At 42.5% G+C, this 20,034-nt stretch overlaps 1 protein-coding gene across 7 annotated transcripts in view; it reads left to right on the top strand.

The window, feature by feature from the left end:
• Positions 1-20,034, top strand: part of RUNX1T1 (RUNX1 partner transcriptional co-repressor 1) — a 208,730-nt gene that overhangs the window by 67,821 nt on the left and 120,875 nt on the right. For 2 of the 7 annotated variants that reach the window (XM_077493021.1, XM_077493017.1), the window contains exon 1: positions 9,259-9,506. The exons of 3 other annotated variants lie outside the window; for them this stretch is intronic. Coding sequence is in view for 2 of the 4 variants with exons in the window: in XM_077493018.1 (XP_077349144.1) it covers positions 9,604-9,658 (55 nt within the window). In the remaining 2 variants the exon portion in view is untranslated. 2 more of the 7 variants (XM_077493018.1, XM_077493020.1) reach the window with 2 other exon arrangements.

Below are 20,034 nucleotides of genomic sequence, written 5' to 3'. Positions count from 1 at the left end.
CTTCCAGGTATTATTGCCAAAGAATAATTGAACAAGCTGAAGCTGGAAGCTGATTGGCTACCATGCATAGCTGCACCAGATTCTGCACTCTCCATTGTGTTAAACAAGACCATGGGAAATTGGAAGAAATGGTTGTTTATATGTTAGCAATTTTAAGGGAGGCCACCACTGTTCTATACTGTCTATATTCCTACGCTCTGTTGGCTGGTTCACTCTTAAAGTGGTAGTAGACCCTTACACACCACTTTTACCTACAGGGAAGCCTATAATAAGGCTTCCCTGTCAGTACCGTGAATATCTCCTAAACTTGCACCATTTAGGAGATATTCACTGTATCAGCATGTGTTGACGTCATCGGCACATGTGCACTGAAGAAACGGCTCGCTCGCAGCTGCTGTGCCGTTGTAACGACTTATCCGGTGACCCATCACAGTTTGAAACGGAAGTGACGTTCCATCGCCGCCTCTTGCTACACCCCACACTCGTCCACAGTAAGGATACACTGAGAAGGGGGAAAGCGGTCATGTTGTTACACCCACCGGAGTTTTGCATTTTACACGTATTTATAACAGTAAAGTGAGTTTATATAGTGAACTACAATACTTAGAACTCCGTCTGACTGGTTAGATGTTGAACAGGAATACGTTTCTCTGCACTGCACTAGTGTGAACCCAGGCTTAATCTCAAAATCTAAGGAGCCAGGCAGAAAGTTGTTGTCCAAATGATCCAATCAGATGCAGCTGGTGATCAGGTTTTCTGACAGGCGCGGGTGCCCATCATTGTTCTCTGCACTTTATGCCTATCAATTGACTTACAGGATGTTCATCAATGGGTGGAGTATTTCGTACTGACAATCACAATATATGCATTTAAGCCATATAAACAATGGCAAAAGTTAACAACACCGAGGGCTTGTTCACACTATGAGGTGCACCCAAGCGCACTTTTTGGCACGTTCCTGCACACCACATTTTAAGGCAGCCCATTCATTTCAGTGAGCTGTCCTGTGCATGTGAAACATGCAAAAAAGGTGCAAACGCTATTTTTAAAATCAAGTCTCACCAAACCGCCTGGTACTACGATACCATGCGTTTTGGCAGCTGTGAACGCATGCTTAATTAATGGCACCCACATGCATCTGTAGAAGGCAGCATATTCCTGTGCAGTGCAGGAAAACATGTGCACACCTGGTATGAAGAAGCCCTAAAACAAACTTAGTACCAAATCATGTTTGTACTAATATGTGTTAGCGGCTCCTGTGTTAATAAAGTTATAGCAGACCATGCAACTGCCATGGGATCCAACGACAGTTTGCAAGTAGTTCCTTATCACTAGAGATGGGTTTGGTGTGTTCGAAACCCCCACGTGTCCAATCCCACCAGGAAGCCGACACTGCACACTGCTAATCACAGGTAGTGAGAAATTTCCCGATTAGTTGTGTGCTTCCTGGTGGGATCAGGCACATGGGGTTTCAAACATTCCTACTCATTATGTACATGTGTATTACTATGTGTTATTCGGAGCAACAGCTTATGTCTGGTTGAATATACCTTGGGTTGTTGGTCAATGGTCGACCATTGTTTTAGCCAAGTTAGGTGTATAGAGGTACGATCTTTCCAGAGAAATGTCCCTACCACTGTCCAGGAGAGCATCCAAAATATAATCAGTTTTGGGTGCACTTACCGCCTTTTCGGTTCAATGTTATTTTTTTTTTGCCCTATTTTTTTTTTAAACATTGGTTCTTTTAATTAATTTATCTAAATATTGTACACCTTAATTACAAAAACCACTAGCTAGAGCACAAACCATTCAACCCTGCACCATAGCGATGATAATAATGAATGTTTTAAGGCGTGTGAATTGATTGCTTTTACTGGTGTGAAGTTCGGGCATCCAACACAGCTCTACCCACCCATATCGCTCCCCCCATTAGGTGGGTTTGCCCTATCAGTGGGATACTTTAGGAAAACACTAATAGCCTCCAGCTAGGTGGAAAATTTGAGAGGCTGAAAGAGAACCTTAGACAAATTTGAATTTGAAAGACCTGCAATTGCACATACTTCTACGTTCCCTAAAGAGATTGCTTTCTAATGTGCCAGCCACAATTGGTAGCCACTGGTCTGAGAGGAAAACTGGAGTAGAATGTGGACACCAGCAAATCCGCCCATCCAAGCTGGTTTGTCCTCGACTCCCAGCGCCCACCCTAAGAAGACGGTCTATTGACCATTCATCAATGCTACTTGGCCGATCATTGAGTACCGCCTACTCTTTCAGTTTATCAAGTCTTGCACATAGAAAAGCAGGAATAAAAAAGGCTTCATTCAGCTTTGTTAAAGCCAACAAGGAGTAAAAGTCGCCATTTGAACCCTTTCTGGCCCTGTTTTTTTTCTTTCTCTCTGTTAATGCAGCCCTGCATAGAAGATCGCCTTTTATTTGCTAGGTTAGAATATCTAAAACTATTATTTCTCTTGAAGATAATAGCTGGTGGCAGGCCAGAGCAGATGGGAAAGGGGTGTTTTTGGTCGGGTGTATTGCTTTCAATTAGGATCAGTCAGGTGTCAGCTTCTTTTGAATGCACTCACTTAATACCCACTGTGTGAAGTCATGAATTCACTATGCATCACCATAGAGGAGCTTATAAGTAGGGGGGAACTTAGCGAGAGCCTCAGCAGACACACCATATCTTGGTTTATTCCTGGTCAGCGTTGGCGTCTCTGGCTTCCAGATGCATTTTTATAGCATCTTAAACCATGTTGGTAAGTTCAGTTTACAGATCTGTCCAGTCCAGGACGCCTATTTGTATCAGCGTAGCACTTGGCTCTAGTAAATGTGTTCATTAGAAAGCGCTTAAGATGTGTATCAACTAGTCTCTTGGTACCTGCCCCTTTACACATTTGTTAAGCCTGCTATGTCCTGCATTGTGTTCTATCTTAACTACTAATCTTCCATCCAGCTCTGTTATTTGGTGTCTTAATGCTTTGCCTATATTGACTTGTATATTATTATTCTTTTTTTATTTTATTTTTTTTTATTTTTTTTTTAATGATGCAAAATGTTATTTTAGCTGTATTAAAAAAAAGGTGCACATCTAAAGAAATATGTATTCAGGGAGAGCTGCCAACAACGCTGAAATCTGCAACTATTAAATAATGAGGAAAAGTGAGCTTGCAGCTGGCTTCTAGACAGGGGAAAAGACTGAAGGATATTCAGATGCTCCGGTATCCTGTCAACCCTTTTCTACAACCAGCTTCAAGGTGACAATCCCCAGGGATCCTGCTTCTGTTGACATGGATCAATTTAAAGTGGCAATTATGCTAGTCAGATAACGACTTTAAAAGGCTTTTTTTTTTTTTTTTCCTCGGAAAGGATGTATAATCGCACAGCACATGGGAGCTGAATTTTAAGTCAGAGCACCGTGCAATTTATTTTTTTATTTTTTGTTCATCCATTTTTTTTATATATTTTTTTTTTCTTTATCTGTATCTGCTTTTTAGGGTTTTAACTGGTTGTAGCTCCTTTTACATGGTTAGAATTATACCTTTTGCCCAACGCTCTTAACACATAATTATTATTATATTTTTTTTTTTATCAATATCTGGAAACTTGAAATCTTTACCAGCTAATGTAGCCTGTGTTAAGAATCCAGCACAAGGCTTAATTTACAGCGTCTTACGGCTGCGTTTACATTTGCAGAGCTCTCAACTGTCCCTGATTTGAAGACACTGTCCCTTATTTGGAATAAAGTCCTTCTCTCCTCCCAATTTGTTCCTCGTTTTGCTCTGATCTATATAATTGTATATAAAATGCACTTTTTATCTCAATTTAAAAAGCGTTTTCCAGTGCTAAACCTTTCATCCAATTTCTAAATTGCTGCATCTGTAAATTTTAAAAGCCAGTATAATAATAGTGGTTAAAATATATAATCATTTGTGGGTTTAACTCATATTTTTTGTACAATTCTCCTTTTAAGGGAGCATGGCAAGGGGTGTGTCCTATGCCTACATACTTTTGCTACTAAGTTCCCTCATTCCCATCTCACAAAGTTGGGAGGTATGCATTTGATTGCTTCGAAAAACGCACAAAGAATTGTTTTTCATTTTCAGAAATGCTGCAAAACACATCACGTGCTTGTGGCGTCATTGTTTCCTAATGGCACCCCAGACGTGGTGCAATTTTGCTGTGTTTGTCATGTGACAAAACGCGTGATGCCAAAATTTGGCATCCAAGCTTCTTTGGTGCATTTGTCACAAATATGGCAGCCCATTCGCTTGAATGGGCAAACGCACCAAAGAAGCTCACTTGAATGGGCTGCCCTATGTGTGATGATCACAAAAGCAATAACTGACTCAGTGTTAAAATTTGGTACACAAGCTTCTTTAGTGTGTTTTATTGCACATAGGGCAGCCCATTTACTTGAATGGACATACATGCCAAAGAAGCTTACTTGAATGGGCAAAAAATGTGCAAAAAGAAAAAAAAAAAAACGAGAACGAGAACACGCGTGTGAAATGTGAATGGTGCCTAACACAAGGGTAAGGATCATTATTTTGGGCATATGACTGTCATTTTCAAATGTCTTTGGACTCTTAAAAGAAACTGTCTAGCTTCGAGAATCAAGCATAAGGACTTAGGCAGGCCATACACATAGCAAATTTCTTTCCTTCAGCCCTGATTCACATTGATCACATTTTTTTTCGGTGCCAATTGGCGGCAATGGCACCGTCCAAATCAGTGCGACACCGCACCGATTCCCAAAAGTAGTTTCGGTACTACTTTTGGCGATTTCGGGGGGGGGGAGGGATTTTTTTTTTCATTGACATCTGTGCAGAAACCCGCACAGAGGTCTCTGAAATCACCCCGAAATCAGGACTGACATGCGGGAAAGAAATCATGCGAGTTCAGCTTACAGCAAAAGGTTATAAAAGAACAAAAAAAAAACACACCCTTCAATACATGCCTCTATCCTACAGCTAACATTGACGATTGTGTAACCGCTGAATGCTCTGCTCTTAGTGCGGAGAGTGGTGACTATCAGTCACCGCTTTCGGCTTTGCCCCTCCAGGGCTCACCACAGTATCGGGCTGGGGAAGGGCAGGCACAGCTGACTCCAGCTGTGTGCTGAGAGGTGGAGCCAACTGTCAATTTGGCAGCTGGGTGGATCCCAACAATATTGTCGAGATCCTTCCAGAGTCTGGAGCAGCTCTGCCTTGGGAGCTGACCGGATCACTAGTGTTAGGCAGCGGTATACAGAGCAGTAGCGGTTTGTGAGTGACAAAATAGTGAGCAGATGTTGCCTGCCATCACTAAACTTCACTATACACTTTACAATCTGCCCGTACAATCTTTGAGCAATCCTCTTAGACTTAGGACCTGCTTAAATGAAAGTAAGTAAAATCTACCTTTTGGTTTACATTGAAAAAGTGTTCAGTTTATTATTTTTTTATACTTTTATATGTACTGTACATCATATTTACCATTTCACGCTGCCCGATCGCACATCGTACCCTAATATTGACCATGCACTAGCCGAAATAGTGGTTGAAAATCTGTCATTTGGACCTTTCGTTGGTTTTTTTGCCCAGTTAATGGGCACAAATAGAACATTGTTTTTAACTCTTCAGAGCCGAAAAATTGAATAAACAGGTTGGAAAATTCTGCCGAACGAACAATAAATTGAAAGGTTAACGCGTTTCTTGCCCATTAAAAATGTAACTGTTTGCAATGGACATATGTGACAAAATGAACGACAAACTGATTCATTTATTCCATTGAACTATTTATCCATGAAAATTCGCTCATTACATGATGGCACTATCGTTTGCTCTCACGGCCGAGTGTTTGTTATTCGAAAAACAAGTTTGAATGATTTTTTGTATAGTGTATGGCCAGCATTATTCTTGTAGGGGTTGCTGTATATGAATGACACTTCCTATCAGCGTTGTTGGCCTCCATTTTCATTCATTCTGTATGGATGACCTTCGTGTACATGGGACATTTATGTGCAGCTGCATCCTCACAGATGTGAGAAATTGGATCTTGGTAGGCTGTCCATACACTATTTAATCAGATTGTACAATCTTCTTTAGATACGCCAACTAGGCAGTAAAAAGGCCTGTCTGATTTAATGCAAATTGAATAGATTGTTTAGGTTTGTCCAGTTATGTGTGTTCACACCCATGCGATCCGATTCCTGTCTGAATTCACAGTCCGCACTGCGATTTGTGGGATCTACTAAGCTGGGGGTCATTAACTTTGTATTGACACCCGCACAGCGGTCCGCAGAGGGCAGTGTGAACTCCCTAGGAGGGAAATGCAATGCGGGAACCGGCGCTGGAATCATGCTGGTTCCCGCATGGCATATGTGTGAACCCAGGCTCATACTCACTGTGGAATCTAAGGGGTTAATCCTCTGTGTGTAAAAAAGGCTGTTTGATCCTGTCTTGAAATGGTCACTTGTTATCTCCACTGGAAGCCTGTGTGACAGAGTGACAATGCAGGAATACAATTAGGAGAAAGGGACAAAGTGTTGTCACCCTAAAAACAGGAAGTGCCAGAACAAGGATCTGGCAGGAGGTATTATTACTAAAAATATAATAAAAACTACATTACATCTAAGCATTATATTTACATGTTAAAGTGTCACTGAACCAACAACAGTAAAATCAGTCTGTATATGCAGTAAAGCATGCTTATTATACTCACTGTGGAACATAAGGGGTTAATCCTCTGCATTGTGTAAAAGGCTGGTTGATCCTGTCTTCTCTGGTCCTCCTTTTCTTCTACTGTCCCCAATTTATTTGCTGATAGTACAGAGTCTTGGAGGAACTCTGCACATGCTCAGTTTGGTGTGTATTGCTAGACAATGTTTTTTTTTTTCTTGGTAGCATGTAAAGCTTTAACCAGACACTGATAGAAGTGACAAAACTGCTATATACTGCTGATGAGAAAAGGTATTTAGCAGTTTATATTTACTAAAATAATTGCGTTTCCATGTTCTGTGTACAGTGGGAGACCAGATATAGTGAATGCCGGGTCCTGGGTTTATTATTATTATGCAGGATTTATATAGCGCCAACAAGAGGAAACAGAGGGTCCTGCTCCTTTAGTAACACCTAAATTTAGACCTGGTTAGGGGGTGGCAGAATGCGCTGTTGAGCTCATTTTTTTCCCCTCCCTGTTTGTACCCCCCCCTCCTTAGGCTGCAATAGGCAGTGGACAGGGGGGTTTACATGCCCCTGTTGCAATGATGTGCACCTGCAGCAAAAACAACCCAAAAACTTTGATCAGTGGGTGACAAGTCTCTCAAATTTCACATGTTTAGGTGAAGGGGGAAGTGCTGCAAATGTCCTGCAACATGGTTGCTGAACGTTTGTCTGCAGGGCTGTGACAAGGGGTGCGCAGGAGAGGTGGCTGCCCTTAATGCAATCGTTTACTGCAGGGATGGGGGCGCCCTGTGCCAGCTCTTTCTGCTACAAGGCTGACAGAAGTATTGAGGGTGACATCACTGCTAACCAGTGCTGTTAAATTTTTCCAGCCAGATAAAGCCTCACGCTCTAATCATGTGGCTTGAAAAAAAAGTGAGTCCAGCGCCCTGTATGCATCCCCACATGCAAAGTGGGGGGAGGGGGGCGGCGCTCCTGCCCCCCCCTAATGGAGCAGTGACACCTTGCAGAGGGTTGGTGGGGTGCAGTGACACCTTGCAGAGGGTTGGTGGGGAGCAGTGAAACCTTGCAGAGGGTTGGTGGGGAGCAGTGACACCTTGCAGAGGGTTGGTAGGGAGCAGTGACACCTTGCAGAGGGTTGGTAGGGGGGGGGGGGGAAGCAGTGCTACTTTGCAGAAGGTTGGTGGGGAGCAGTGACACCTTGCAGAGGGTTGGTGGGGAGCAGTGACACCTTGCAGAGGGTTGGTAGGGGGGGGGAAGCAGTGCTACTTTGCAGAAGGTTGGTGGGGAGCAGTGACACCTTGCAGAGGGTTGGGGGGAGCAGTGACACATTGCAGAGGGTTGGTTGGTGGGGTGCAGTGATACCTTGCAGGGGGATGGTGAGGAGCAGTGACACCTTGCAGAGGGTTGGGGGGGTGCAGTGATAACTTGAAGAGGGTTGGTGGGGGGAAACAGTGACACCTTGCAGAGGGTTGGTGGGGTGCAGTGACACCTTGCAGGGGGATGGTGAGGAGCAGTGACACCTTGCAGAGGGTTGGTTGGTGGGGTGCAGTGACACCTTGCAGAGGGTTGTTGGGGTGCAGTGACACCTTGCAGAGGGTTGGTGGGGTGCAGTGACACCTTGCAGAGGGTTGGTGGGGAGCAGTGACACCTTGCAGAGGGTTGGTGGGGAGCAGTGACACCTTGCAGAGGTTTGGTGGGGTGCAGTGACACCTTGCAGAGAGTTGGTGGGGTGCAGTGACACCTTGCAGAGGGCTGGGGGGGGTGCAGTGACACCTTGCAGAGGGTTGGTGGGGTGCAGTGACACCTTGCAGAGGGTTGGTGGGGTGCAGTGACACCTTGCAGAGGGTTGGTGGGGTGCAGTGACACCTTGCAGAGGTTTGGTGGGGTGCAGTGACACCTTGCAGAGAGTTGGTGGGGTGCAGTGACACTTTGCAGAGGGTTGGTGGGGTGCAGTGACACCTTGCAGAGGTTTTTGTGGGGTGCAGTGACACCTTGCAGAGGTTGGTGGGGTGCAGTGACACTTTGCAGAGGGTTGGTGGGGTGCAGTGACACCTTGTAGAGTTTGTGGGGTGCAGTGACACTTTGTAGAGGGTTGGTGGGGTGCAGTGACACCTTGCAGAGGTTTGGTGGGGTGCAGTGACACTTTGCAGAGGGTTGGGGGTGCAGTGACACCTTGCAGAGGGTTAGTGGGGTGCAGTGACACCTTGCAGAGGGTTGGTGGGGTGCAGTGACACCTTGCAGAGGGTTAGGGGTGTGCTGTGACACCTTGTAGAGGGTTGGTAGGGTGCAGTGACACCTTGCAGAGGTTTGGTGGGGTGCAGTGACACCTTGCAGAGGGTTGGTGGGGTGCAGTGACACCATTCAGAGGTTTGGTGGGGTGCAGTGACACCTTGCAGAGGGTTGGTGGGGTGCAGTGACACCTTGCAGAGGGTTGGTGGGGTGCAGTGACACCTTTCAGAGGTTTGGTGGGGTGCAGTGACACCTTGCAGAGGGTGGCTGGTTCTTCTGCATGCTTTGTGTGCATCCTCCATGCAGCTGTCAGTGAGCAGACTCCTTGTGCTGAACCTTGTAGCTGCCTGCTGTGTGCAGCCCATTATCCGGAGCTGTGCTCTCAGTAGACGGAGGAGGAGGGGACGCTGTGTAAACCCATAGATATCATTAGCCGGCGGTATACAAGTGTCTGGGTGACATCAGATAACACAGCTCAGCAGCCCGACAATTCACTTCACACAAGACACGGAGCGACCATTGAGAGGAGGAAGAGCTGGAATGATGCACAGGGGCCCCCCGGGGCTGCGGAATATCACCTGACCTCCCCGGACTGTAGCGGACACTGGACAGGTACATAGGAGCCGCGGATTGTACGCGCTGTGTGTGCGGCGTCTGCCCCGCGGGGGCTCGGCCAGCTGGGGTCAGGAGTGGACGGAGCGGCTCCTCCATGAAGAGTCCCGGCCCCGGCGGACACATTGCCGGGAATTGTGTTCTCCGGAGAGGTAAGGATCGCATACAAAGGACTGAGGAGACACCGCTGGGAGGAAAATCGTCCTCCGCCCGAACAAAAGGCACTTTGTGTATCATGGTGTCCATTAGAGCTGATTAGAGGAGAGTGCTCCTCAGGATAAACACTGGGAGCGTGCTGATTGTTGTGTCCTGGCAGGAGATACTTTGTTTCCTGTCCTATGGATCAGTATGGCACATGGCTCAGATTGGGGGGCGCTGCCAATGTTTGGAGCCTGGCAATGCGTGGAGCCCACTGGGGGGCCCCAGACCGGCTCTTCACACACACCCCAGGGGCCAACAAAGAGCAGCACACTGAATAAGGACATGGGGGGAGGGGGGACCTCCTACAGCCAGACAAAGAGCATCTTCATCACCAGGGACGGGAGGGAGCCAGGTGAGCGGAGGCTGCACACCCCCCACCCCATCCCCCCACACATAGACATACACAGACATACTCCATGCCTGCACACCGCCCGCCTGTCATTGTTCTGCCTGCAGAGACACATGTGCTGCTGTCACCGCTCACACCTCTACCGGCATCCGCACATCTCCGACCCACCTACCGGACTCTCCGCCTGTCACTTACCGCACAGTTCCGCATGGCTGGAGGAGCCCCGCACTGCCACCGGGCCGGGACACTCTGCTAGAACCGGGGGAGGCACAGCTGACTGCCCTGTCCCTGCAACATGCCGGGTGAGTGCCCTTCATTACCAACCACTACAGGGCTCAGCACCGTGCCGGTGCCACCCATATACACCATACATACATATATATATATATAGAAAGGGAGAGACTCCTATATTATACTATCATAATGTACTAAAAGAATGTAGAGCTAGCTGCATGAATGTGTGTGTGTCCTCTACCACCATCCTGACTACTACAAGGCTCAGCACCGTGCCAGGTATATACAATATATATATATATATATATATATATATATATATATATATATATATATATATATATATATATATATATATATAATATGTATTCACACAGAAAAAGAGAGACCGATAATAATACTACAGTATAATATACGAATAGAATGTAGATTTGCATGAATGTGTGTCCTTTATTACCACCAACCTGACAACTACTACAGGGCTCAGCACAGCACCATGCCAGGGATATACAGAATATAAATATATATATAGAGTGAAAGTGACGCCTATATAATACTATAATAATGCACTAATAGAATGTAGATTGCATGAATGTGTGTCCTTTATTACCACCATCCTGACAACTACTACAGGGCTCAGCACAGTGGCAGGAATATACAGCATATATATACAGTATACAGAGACTTATATATTAGACTCTACATGCTTTTAGTATTATATATATATATATATATATATATATATATATATATATATATATATATATATATATATGTGTGTGTGTGCACAACATTCCTGGTGAGTGTCATTTATTACCACCACCCTGACAGCTGCTATAATGCTATAGGGGTCATCACAGCACCGTCCCAGGGATATACAGGATATATAGTGTATGTGTATATATATATATATATATATATATATATATATATATATATATACTCCTATATTATTACTACAGAATAATTTACCAATAGAATGAAGATCTAAATATATGCATGGATGTGTGTGCTTTATTACTATCATCCTGACAACTACTACAGGAATCAGGGCAGCACCATGCCAGGGATATAAAGAATATAGATAGATAGAGATAGAGAGAGAGAGAGAGAGAGAGAGAGAGAGAATCATATATAATAATACCACAATTAGGTACTAATTAGAATGTAGATTCCAACATATGTGTGTATAACATTCCTGATGAGTGTCCTTTATTACCATCATCCTAAAAACTAGTCGACGGATCATGACCACACCATGCCAGGGATATAAAATATTAAATATTATACCAATAGAATATAGATAAAAATATACAGTATATGTGTGCGTGTGAGAGTCCTTTATTAATTAGCATCATCCTGACAACTACTGGAGGAAAGGCAGAATTATATACCGTATGTGTGCGTATATATATATATATATATATATATATATATATATATATATACACAAAAATATAATGTGGATCTCCTTTGCAATATTTCAGTACCCTGCCACCTACCAGGGGAATGACACTATAAATAAAATGTAGATCCTAATGTGTGTGCAAATATATATTCTCACATCTTGTAAGTCTCTTTTATTGCATTGCATCCCATATAGTAAACCTATGTACGTATATATTTAAAATGAGAGAAGAAGCGAGAAAGACAGACGGATATATGTGTTTGTGTGTGTGTCTATATATATATATATATATATATATATATATATATATATATATATATATATATATATAATGTATATGTGTCTCACATATATATCATATGTATATATTAACATATGCATTGATATATTAGAGACTCAAATAACATACAAATGTAAATCCTAATATAAATAATATATACTTATAAACGCTATGTTGGTAAATGGCATTAAGCCTTTTGGATTGTATTTTATAGATAATGTGTATAAAAGATGACAACCTATGAAGCCAGCAGACGTGTGTGTAGAGATATTGGCTTTACAATATAAACAATGTTATTGTAATATTTGATTGCAATGTTTCATACTTTGAATTCCTTTGCTACAAACATATGCAGTGTGATTTCAGAATAAAGGCCGGTTTTGTGCTGTTTGCTTTCCTTACTTTTATCTTCTCCTCCATGTAGCTGTTTGGGGATGAAGTCTGTCTGTCTGACGATTTTACAGATAAGTGAGGATGATTTAGGGTTTGTTACCTGGATGATGGGATTACAGATGAGAGATGGGGTGTTTGTATGTAGGTGTTGGTTTGATGAATGCTCTATCCTGTGTAAAATGTTTAATATGAAAATAGAAGTAACGTAATGTGTCTGTTATGGGTCTGTATCTGTTTAGCTGATTACTGGTCTTTGATGATTAATGCTGATTAAAGTCCCTGTTCATTTCTCAGCTGGGCTGTAATTTGTATTTAAAGTGCCTTTTATTAGGGCCGAATGAGATGTAAAAATGTCTGCAGAAGTAGTTATGTAGTATATACTGTGGTTGGAACTGTGATTTTATTTTTTTTCCTCCAAGTCAAATATGCAGAAGAAAATATTAATGTTGGATGAGGGTCGGTTCCCCAATTTAAGATGCAGAGCCAGTAAAAACACATCTGGCTTAGCTGGAGAGGGCCAATGGAAAGAGCATGGCTGGGGTGGAAGTGTCAGGGGACAGGGAAGGCCGTGTAACACTTTGGATGCCAGTGGGCATACGGTACAGCTAGAGACAGGGAGTGTTCTGTGCTGTCTCCTTGCATTCCTGGATGTTGTCTGATTTCGGCAGGACATGCTGCTTTTTTGGTTGGAGAGCCTGTGCACAGCACAGATGGTGTTTTGAAACACTATCTGGCTGCCAGCTTGCTGTGGCCACATTTGTGTGAAGGTATTGGCAGTTGTTTGAAGAATGTCTTTTTTCTTAGGGTTGATATGTGGTCACAGTCCTGGGCCGCTGTGTGTGCTTATATTGCGGTGCCGCCAGAGTGACAAGGTAAAAAAAAAACCTCAATTGATTTCTGAGGGATTCCTGGCCAATTCTTTAATTATATATGCATATTAATGAGGCAAGTCTTTCCAAACACCTTGGAGCTCATCTGAGCCTTTCATTCCTTTGTTTTTATTATCTTTCCTTGTTTTGTATTTGGATAGTTTGTTTTTTTATGTATTTTTTTATAAATGTGTATATTTTATAACATTCTTACATAGAAGGTTGTAAATCAAATGACATGGGCTTGTTCACATCTTTTTCGTGTGAGGTTACTATTTGGAAAGGTGCAGTTAATCCTACAAACACACACTTTTTGTAAATGGGGATTTTTGCACTTTTGTTGTGTTAGTGCTGCTGTGGGTTTGGTAGTGCTCAATAGGGGAGCAGCATATGACTCTTCCTTTCCTTCCATGTGACAACACTGGTACTTGCCATTTCACTCTCTTCCATTCCCTCGGTATTTGACTCTCTTCCTTTCACATGACAGCGTTAGTGCTGGCTCTCTTCTGTTCCTTCCATGTGACAGCACTGGCGCTTAGTATTTGACTTTCTTCCTTTACCTCCATGTAAAAGCACTGGCGTTTGGTATTTGATTTTCTTCCCCTACGCCAATGTGAAAACATTGGCACTTGGCATTTGACTTTCTTCTCTTCCTTCCATGTGATGGTATTGGTGCTTGGCATTTGACTTTCTTCTCTTCCTTCCATGTGACAGCATTGACATTTGACTTTCTTCCCTTTCTTCCATGTGACAGCACTGGTTCTTGACATTTGACTTCCTTCCCTTCCTTCCATGTGACAGCACTGGTTCTTGACATTTGACTTCCTTCCCTTCCTTCCATGTGACAGCACTGGTTCTTGACATTTGACTTCCTTCCCTTCCTTCCATGTGACAGCACTGGCACTTGACATTTGACTTTCTTCTCTTCCTTCCATGTGACAGCACTGGCATTGGCATTTGACTTTCTTCTTTTCCTTCCATGTGACGTACTGGTGCTTGGCATTTGACTTTCTTCTCGTCCTTCCATGTGACATCACTGGCATTGGCATTTGACTTTCTTCCCTTTCTTCCATGTGACAGCAATGATTGGTGGCTGTAAGAAATATCCTAATACTGAATATTTTTTTAAAACCTGGACCACTGAGCACAAACCCACTGCCTGTATACATGCCAAGAGATCTACTGTTGAGTGGGGAAGGTCTATTGATGCTGGTTACTGGGAGATCTGTTGTTGCTGCTGAGGTGGTAATTTGTTGTGGGAGTCCATTGTTGCTTGGGAGTTTCTTGTTATTTATACAAGAAACTTGTATAAATTCCATACAAATTACTTAGGGGTGGAACCAAGGAACGGTGCTCAGAGGTGGGTAGGGGGCGGAGACAAGGGGTGACTCAGAAGGGGGGTGAGGTTCCTGCACCTATTCTCTGAGAAAAAAAAAAGCCCTGCATTCACATGTTAAAATCTTACTAAACCCACAACAGTAGAAATCAGTCTGTATATGTAGTAAAGCATGCTGTGGAACCTAATGTTTATCCAGCACATTGTATAAAGAGGCTGCTTGATCCTGTCTTCTCTGATCCTCCCCTTTTACGCCAATCCATCTCCTGATAGTACAGAGCATGGGGGCACTTTGCACATGCTCAGTTTGGTGTTTGGCTGAGTTCCTTTTTTTTTTTTTTCTTGGGAAGGGGGAAATGTGATCCGCACTGTCCAAACAGAGGGTCAGGGGTTATGCAGCCTCATAGGACAGTCAGAGGAGAATGAAAACCCCTCCTACAAGCTTTAACAAGACACTGATAGAAGTCACAAGACTGCTATATACTACTGATGAGAAAACCTATTTAGCAGTTTCTATTTACTAAAATAATTGCATTTCCATGTTCTGTGTACTGTGGGCGACCAGAGATAGTGAATGCCGGGTCCTGGGTTTAGTAACACTAAAGCTTACAAAAGATTAAAGTATTTGCATATATGTCATTTATTTTTTATCCTGGCTGGAGGGTGATCTTATGATTTATGGATAGATAACAGGAATGATATTTTTATATTTACTCCTGAACAGTAGCTGTGTTTTTTTTTTTTTTCTTTTAATTTTGTAGAAAATAGTAGCAACATACTTGAATAAAAATAAATCAGCAGCACAATAATAACCTGTGATATTAATATAAAAAAAAAAAAAAGATCCAATTGAATCTGTCATCGGTATTTTTACCACATTCCCTGTTAAACAAGCTTAAATTATTACTGCCTTCCTCTAAAAGTAGAAGCGAGCACTAGTGTTTTCAAATGTTTGCAGCGAGTGCCAGCAAGGCTTGCACTTGGAAACAGAGAATACATTAACAGCTGTGACTAGGAACACGTGCCAACAGAGAAATACTCCAGCAAATCTGACACTTGGCTATTTTTGACACCCATCTGTATGTTTTTTTTTTTTTTATACTCTCCAGGAGGATGAACTGTCTTTCATTCTGTTTATTGCATATTGAAGCTTTTTTTTTTTTTTTGTTGCTTGCATTAATACAGCCATGTTTTAAAGCAATATTAAACCTAAAAACAAATATTTATTATATTGCTGCTTATCAGTTCATGTGATGGCTACATTTGTTTTCTTTTTTAGGCTTTCTTTCCTTTATTTTCATCGGATGAACCAGCCAGTAAATCTGTTGTTTTTCAATTGAAAATTGATATATATATCTATATGATATATAGCACCAGCAGTTTGTGCATTACATTATAAAAGGAAGTAGTACAGTTAACAATAAAATTAATACAAGAGTGTCCTATTCCTGAGATCTTACAATCTAATATCCTTTCTGCAAAAAATCACCCATCCACACCCACTTCTCAGTGGCATTGGAATCTATTTTTCATTAAATCGTTTTTCTTGTAATGTTCTCCGTGAGCTCCTGTACCTCTCCTTTTCCCTCTCACTTCTGTTTGTTTGAGAAAAGCGGTGCACATTACTTGTGGCCATTTGCACTGTTTTATGCACACAGCAAACCCCACAATCCATCCTGGGAATTAGCAAGAGAGAGTGGATATGTTTCTACAAACAAATGTAGCCACCCTCTTAGCCCTTGTACACACGGTCGGAAATTCCGACGGAATGTGTCCTATCGGACCGTTTTGTCGGATATTCCGACTGTGTGTGGTCTGCATCGGACTGTTTCCGTCGGAATATCCGACGGACCAAGTTTTCCAACTTGCCGGTAAAATTTTCTGACATAATGCTTCTATCGGACATACTCCGATCATGTGTAGCCTACTCCGACGGACAAAGTGCCACGCATGCTCAGATCAAATTCCTAGACCAAAGCTATTGCCTACTAGCCTGAACGTAGTCCCATCTAACGAAATAACGTCATCACGTTATGTACAATCGGATTTTCCGACAACTTAGTCCGACCGTGTGTATGCAACATCACTTCCGGACCTCTTCCGGAATTAATCCGTCGGAATTACTCCGACGGATTTGGTAGTCGGAATCTCCGACCGTGTGTACGGGGCTAACGGGAAATCAGATCACAGCATTAAAAAAATTGAATTTGGAAGAGGGAGATTAAACCTCTCTATTTGTCCTGGTTTCCACTATCATTGAAAGTGAACGTAAAAGAAAACCACAAATTTTGGGTTGTCCCCAGAAAAGTAATAGAGGGGAAACCTTCCAGTGGGGACACTAGTTCTGGGGGCCTGGGAGTTCCCAATGGATTCACTTTTATTTGTAGGGATTTGCTCTCACTGTTTGGCTGTGGGACAGGAATTGAAGGGAAATTTCCCAAATGTACCACAGATAGTGAAAAGAAAATCTGACAGGTTATAAGGTTATAAGGTTATAACCCTTTCCTAGCTCAGTTTATCCAAGACTGATACAGCTCTGTGTCTGACAGAGAGGGGCTGCAGGATCTGGAATCAGGAGGGTTAGGTTTTCAGGCATTTTTACCCTGATCAATTAATGGGCTATGGCCCAAATATGTTTTAATTTGAATATTTTCCTAAAAACTGCATATATATATATATATATATATATTCTTTTTTTTAAGCAGTAATCTGAACTGACATTCTGACCTCACTGTCACTTGTAAAGATGTTCATATTCTCCATTGGACTTGTGTCTTGCTCTCCATTGTTCTCTCCATGTGTTCTGCATATTTGAAATACTGCTTAGCAGTGACATTGGATCTTAATGAGGGTTTTTTTTTAATACAATTTGTCTGCTTTGGTTACTATTCAAGGAAGAGTTAAAATAGCAATCTGATCAGACCTGTGCGTATATGGTCATGGTCCAAAATAGTGAATCGACTGTTACAGCCAAGACAATAATCTGCTGTCATGTCAGTCTTTTTATTACAATAAAGTAAAAAACACTAATGTTACTATTGATTTGTGAAGCACATTGGTGTGACATGGTCATGCGAAACTGTGGAAGCTGTGGTCAAAAGGTTAGCAGAGGGCAAAGCTAATCAAGAATCTAGGCTTCCTACAGCTGATCCTTCCCTTTTACTGAATAACCGTGCCTTGTTCTGTACTGTCTTTGTGTAAGGCCATCTTGGAAGAGGTAGGGCTTTGCTTCCTCATTGCCTACAGATTACTGGTTGGGTAATCATTAGGAAGCAGCAGGAGGTACAGATATCCTATATCTACAGAATGAAGCAGAAGCAGGGTTATCCTTCCACTGTAGGTCCTCAGGTACAGCTTCCTTTCCAGCAAGGAGAACAGTGAGCAGGATGGTAGGAACGTCACCAAATCTTACCCACAATATTCTGAGATTAGCGGTCACAGGCAGCAGTGCCCTAATCGCACACTACAGATTACAGCTATGAGCCACAAGTCCTGTGCCGAGGTAGGAGTGCCCTGGCATGGGAAAGAATGTAAGAATTCAAGATGACAGGTAGAATTTTCAGGGTGTTGCTCAGATACAATTGCCATTTCTTCATATTCCCTATTAGATAGCAGATCCTGACTTTTTGAGTTCAGGTCCTCTTGAAGATGCACCCAATTCATTATTTAATATAAATCACGTTTGATATGTTGGTTCAAAACATGAAAGTATTGAATGCATTGCTTTCATAAACCGTAATTCCTCATTACATTTCTCCACTAGGCGTATTGTTCGGTGGCCGTTTATTATTCCTGGTGTGCAGTTCGCAGACAGCCATTAAATAACTAAGTTTTAAAGCATATGCGAGGTATCAAACAGAAAACAAGCTGTTTTAACCTGTATGCATCCCTTGGTTTACTATAAGCCAGCCAGTGCTTTCACGGGTCTTTGAAAGTATATTTCATATGCTAATTGCAGTCCCTGAATTGATGAAAGCCATTTTCAGGTGAAAAGGCTCGATCTTTCATATGTTCCTTATAATAAATTATAAAAACATAGTTTCTGGTGAAAATCTTTAGAAAAATAGCATCAGTCATAGAGTTCAAAACATATTTGTCTATTTGAAGGCCTCATACACACTGGGTGTTTTGTTTTCTCTCCTGCTCCTGTTATCTCTGCTGTTAGGCCTTTCCTCCAATAAGCAGCATTTTGGCAGAAAAAAAGTTTGACGCTTGTAAACTTGTATAACACATTTAGGCATGTGAAGCGCTAAGCATTTCCAAAACGCCACTGCTCCTGGATGCACTGCCTATGGAGTTTTTTGATGGGATTTACGAATGTAAGAACACAAGCAGAGTTGGTGGCCATGACCAATCATCTTTCTCATTTCCTTGCCTTCCTTTAGTTTGGTGTAAAGGACCATTTTATATAGTGACACCCAGGGCATTTTTTCAGCGGGAACATGGGGAAACGTGGCTTTGGTACCTCCAGCACTAAATGTATGCAATCGCAAGAAGTGCTGGGGTGTGTTGGAAGGTCTATTAATTCAGGTTACAGGGGGAATCTATTGTTGCTGCAGGCAATCTATTTTTGCGTGGCAGTCTATTGTTGCTGAAGGGGATCTATTGTTATTGGTGGAGATCTACTTTTGAGGGAGGGTCTATTTCTGGCTGCTGGGAGATCTGTTGTTGCTGTTGAGGTGGTATTTTGTTGTGGAAGTCCATTGTTGTTGGTAGATCTATTGTTTCTGGGCAAATCTATTGTTGCTGGGGGGTGGGGGGGGGGGGAGTCTACTGCTGCTGGCTGTTGGAGATCTATTTTCTTTACTTTTCTTGTTATTAACAAATTCCATACAAATTACATAGTACCGCAAAATGGTACTTGGCCCTGCACTGTATTCTCTAAAAGAGGCGCTGCTGGGAGGTGAAACCAAGGAATGGTGCTCAGAGGTGGGTAAGGTCGGAGGGAAGGGGTGACTCAGAAGGGGGTGGTTCCTGCACCTATTCTCCGACGAAAAAACAGCTTTGCTGTGTTTTTTTTTAAAATATATATACTTTAAGACCTCAAACAAGCATATAGTATATGTAAATCAGAGAAAAGTTAGACTTCTGTACTAGCTCTGGGCCAGTGACTTGGGAAGTATGGAAATCAAAGCATTACCATGACAGCCAGAGTAGAACACCTTTTTTTATTGCTGTCTGTGTCCCCATTAAGGAGATTCAACCTCTCAATTTGTCCTGTTTACCATTATCATTGAAAGCAAAAGAAAATCCCAAAATTTGGGTTGTCCTCAGAAAAGTAATAGAGGGGAAATCTTCCAAGGAGTTCCCTCACTTCCTGTTTGGATATGGGACAGGAAGTGAAGGGAAATCTCTGCAATGGGGCACAGATGGCAAAAAAAAAAAAAAATCTGACAGGGGTTAAAACCCTTCCTTGCTCTATCCAAAATGAAAAAAAAGTTTTGCCTATAGTTCTACA

This window comes from Lithobates pipiens, unplaced genomic scaffold (assembly GCF_037356315.1).
Source record: "Lithobates pipiens isolate NorthernLeopardFrog02 unplaced genomic scaffold, aLitPip1_a1.2 Scaffold_19, whole genome shotgun sequence".
Lineage (NCBI taxonomy): Eukaryota > Metazoa > Chordata > Amphibia > Anura > Ranidae > Lithobates > Lithobates pipiens.
Note: the sequence above shows the minus strand (reverse complement) of the source record. Positions and strands in the feature narration are given on the sequence as shown.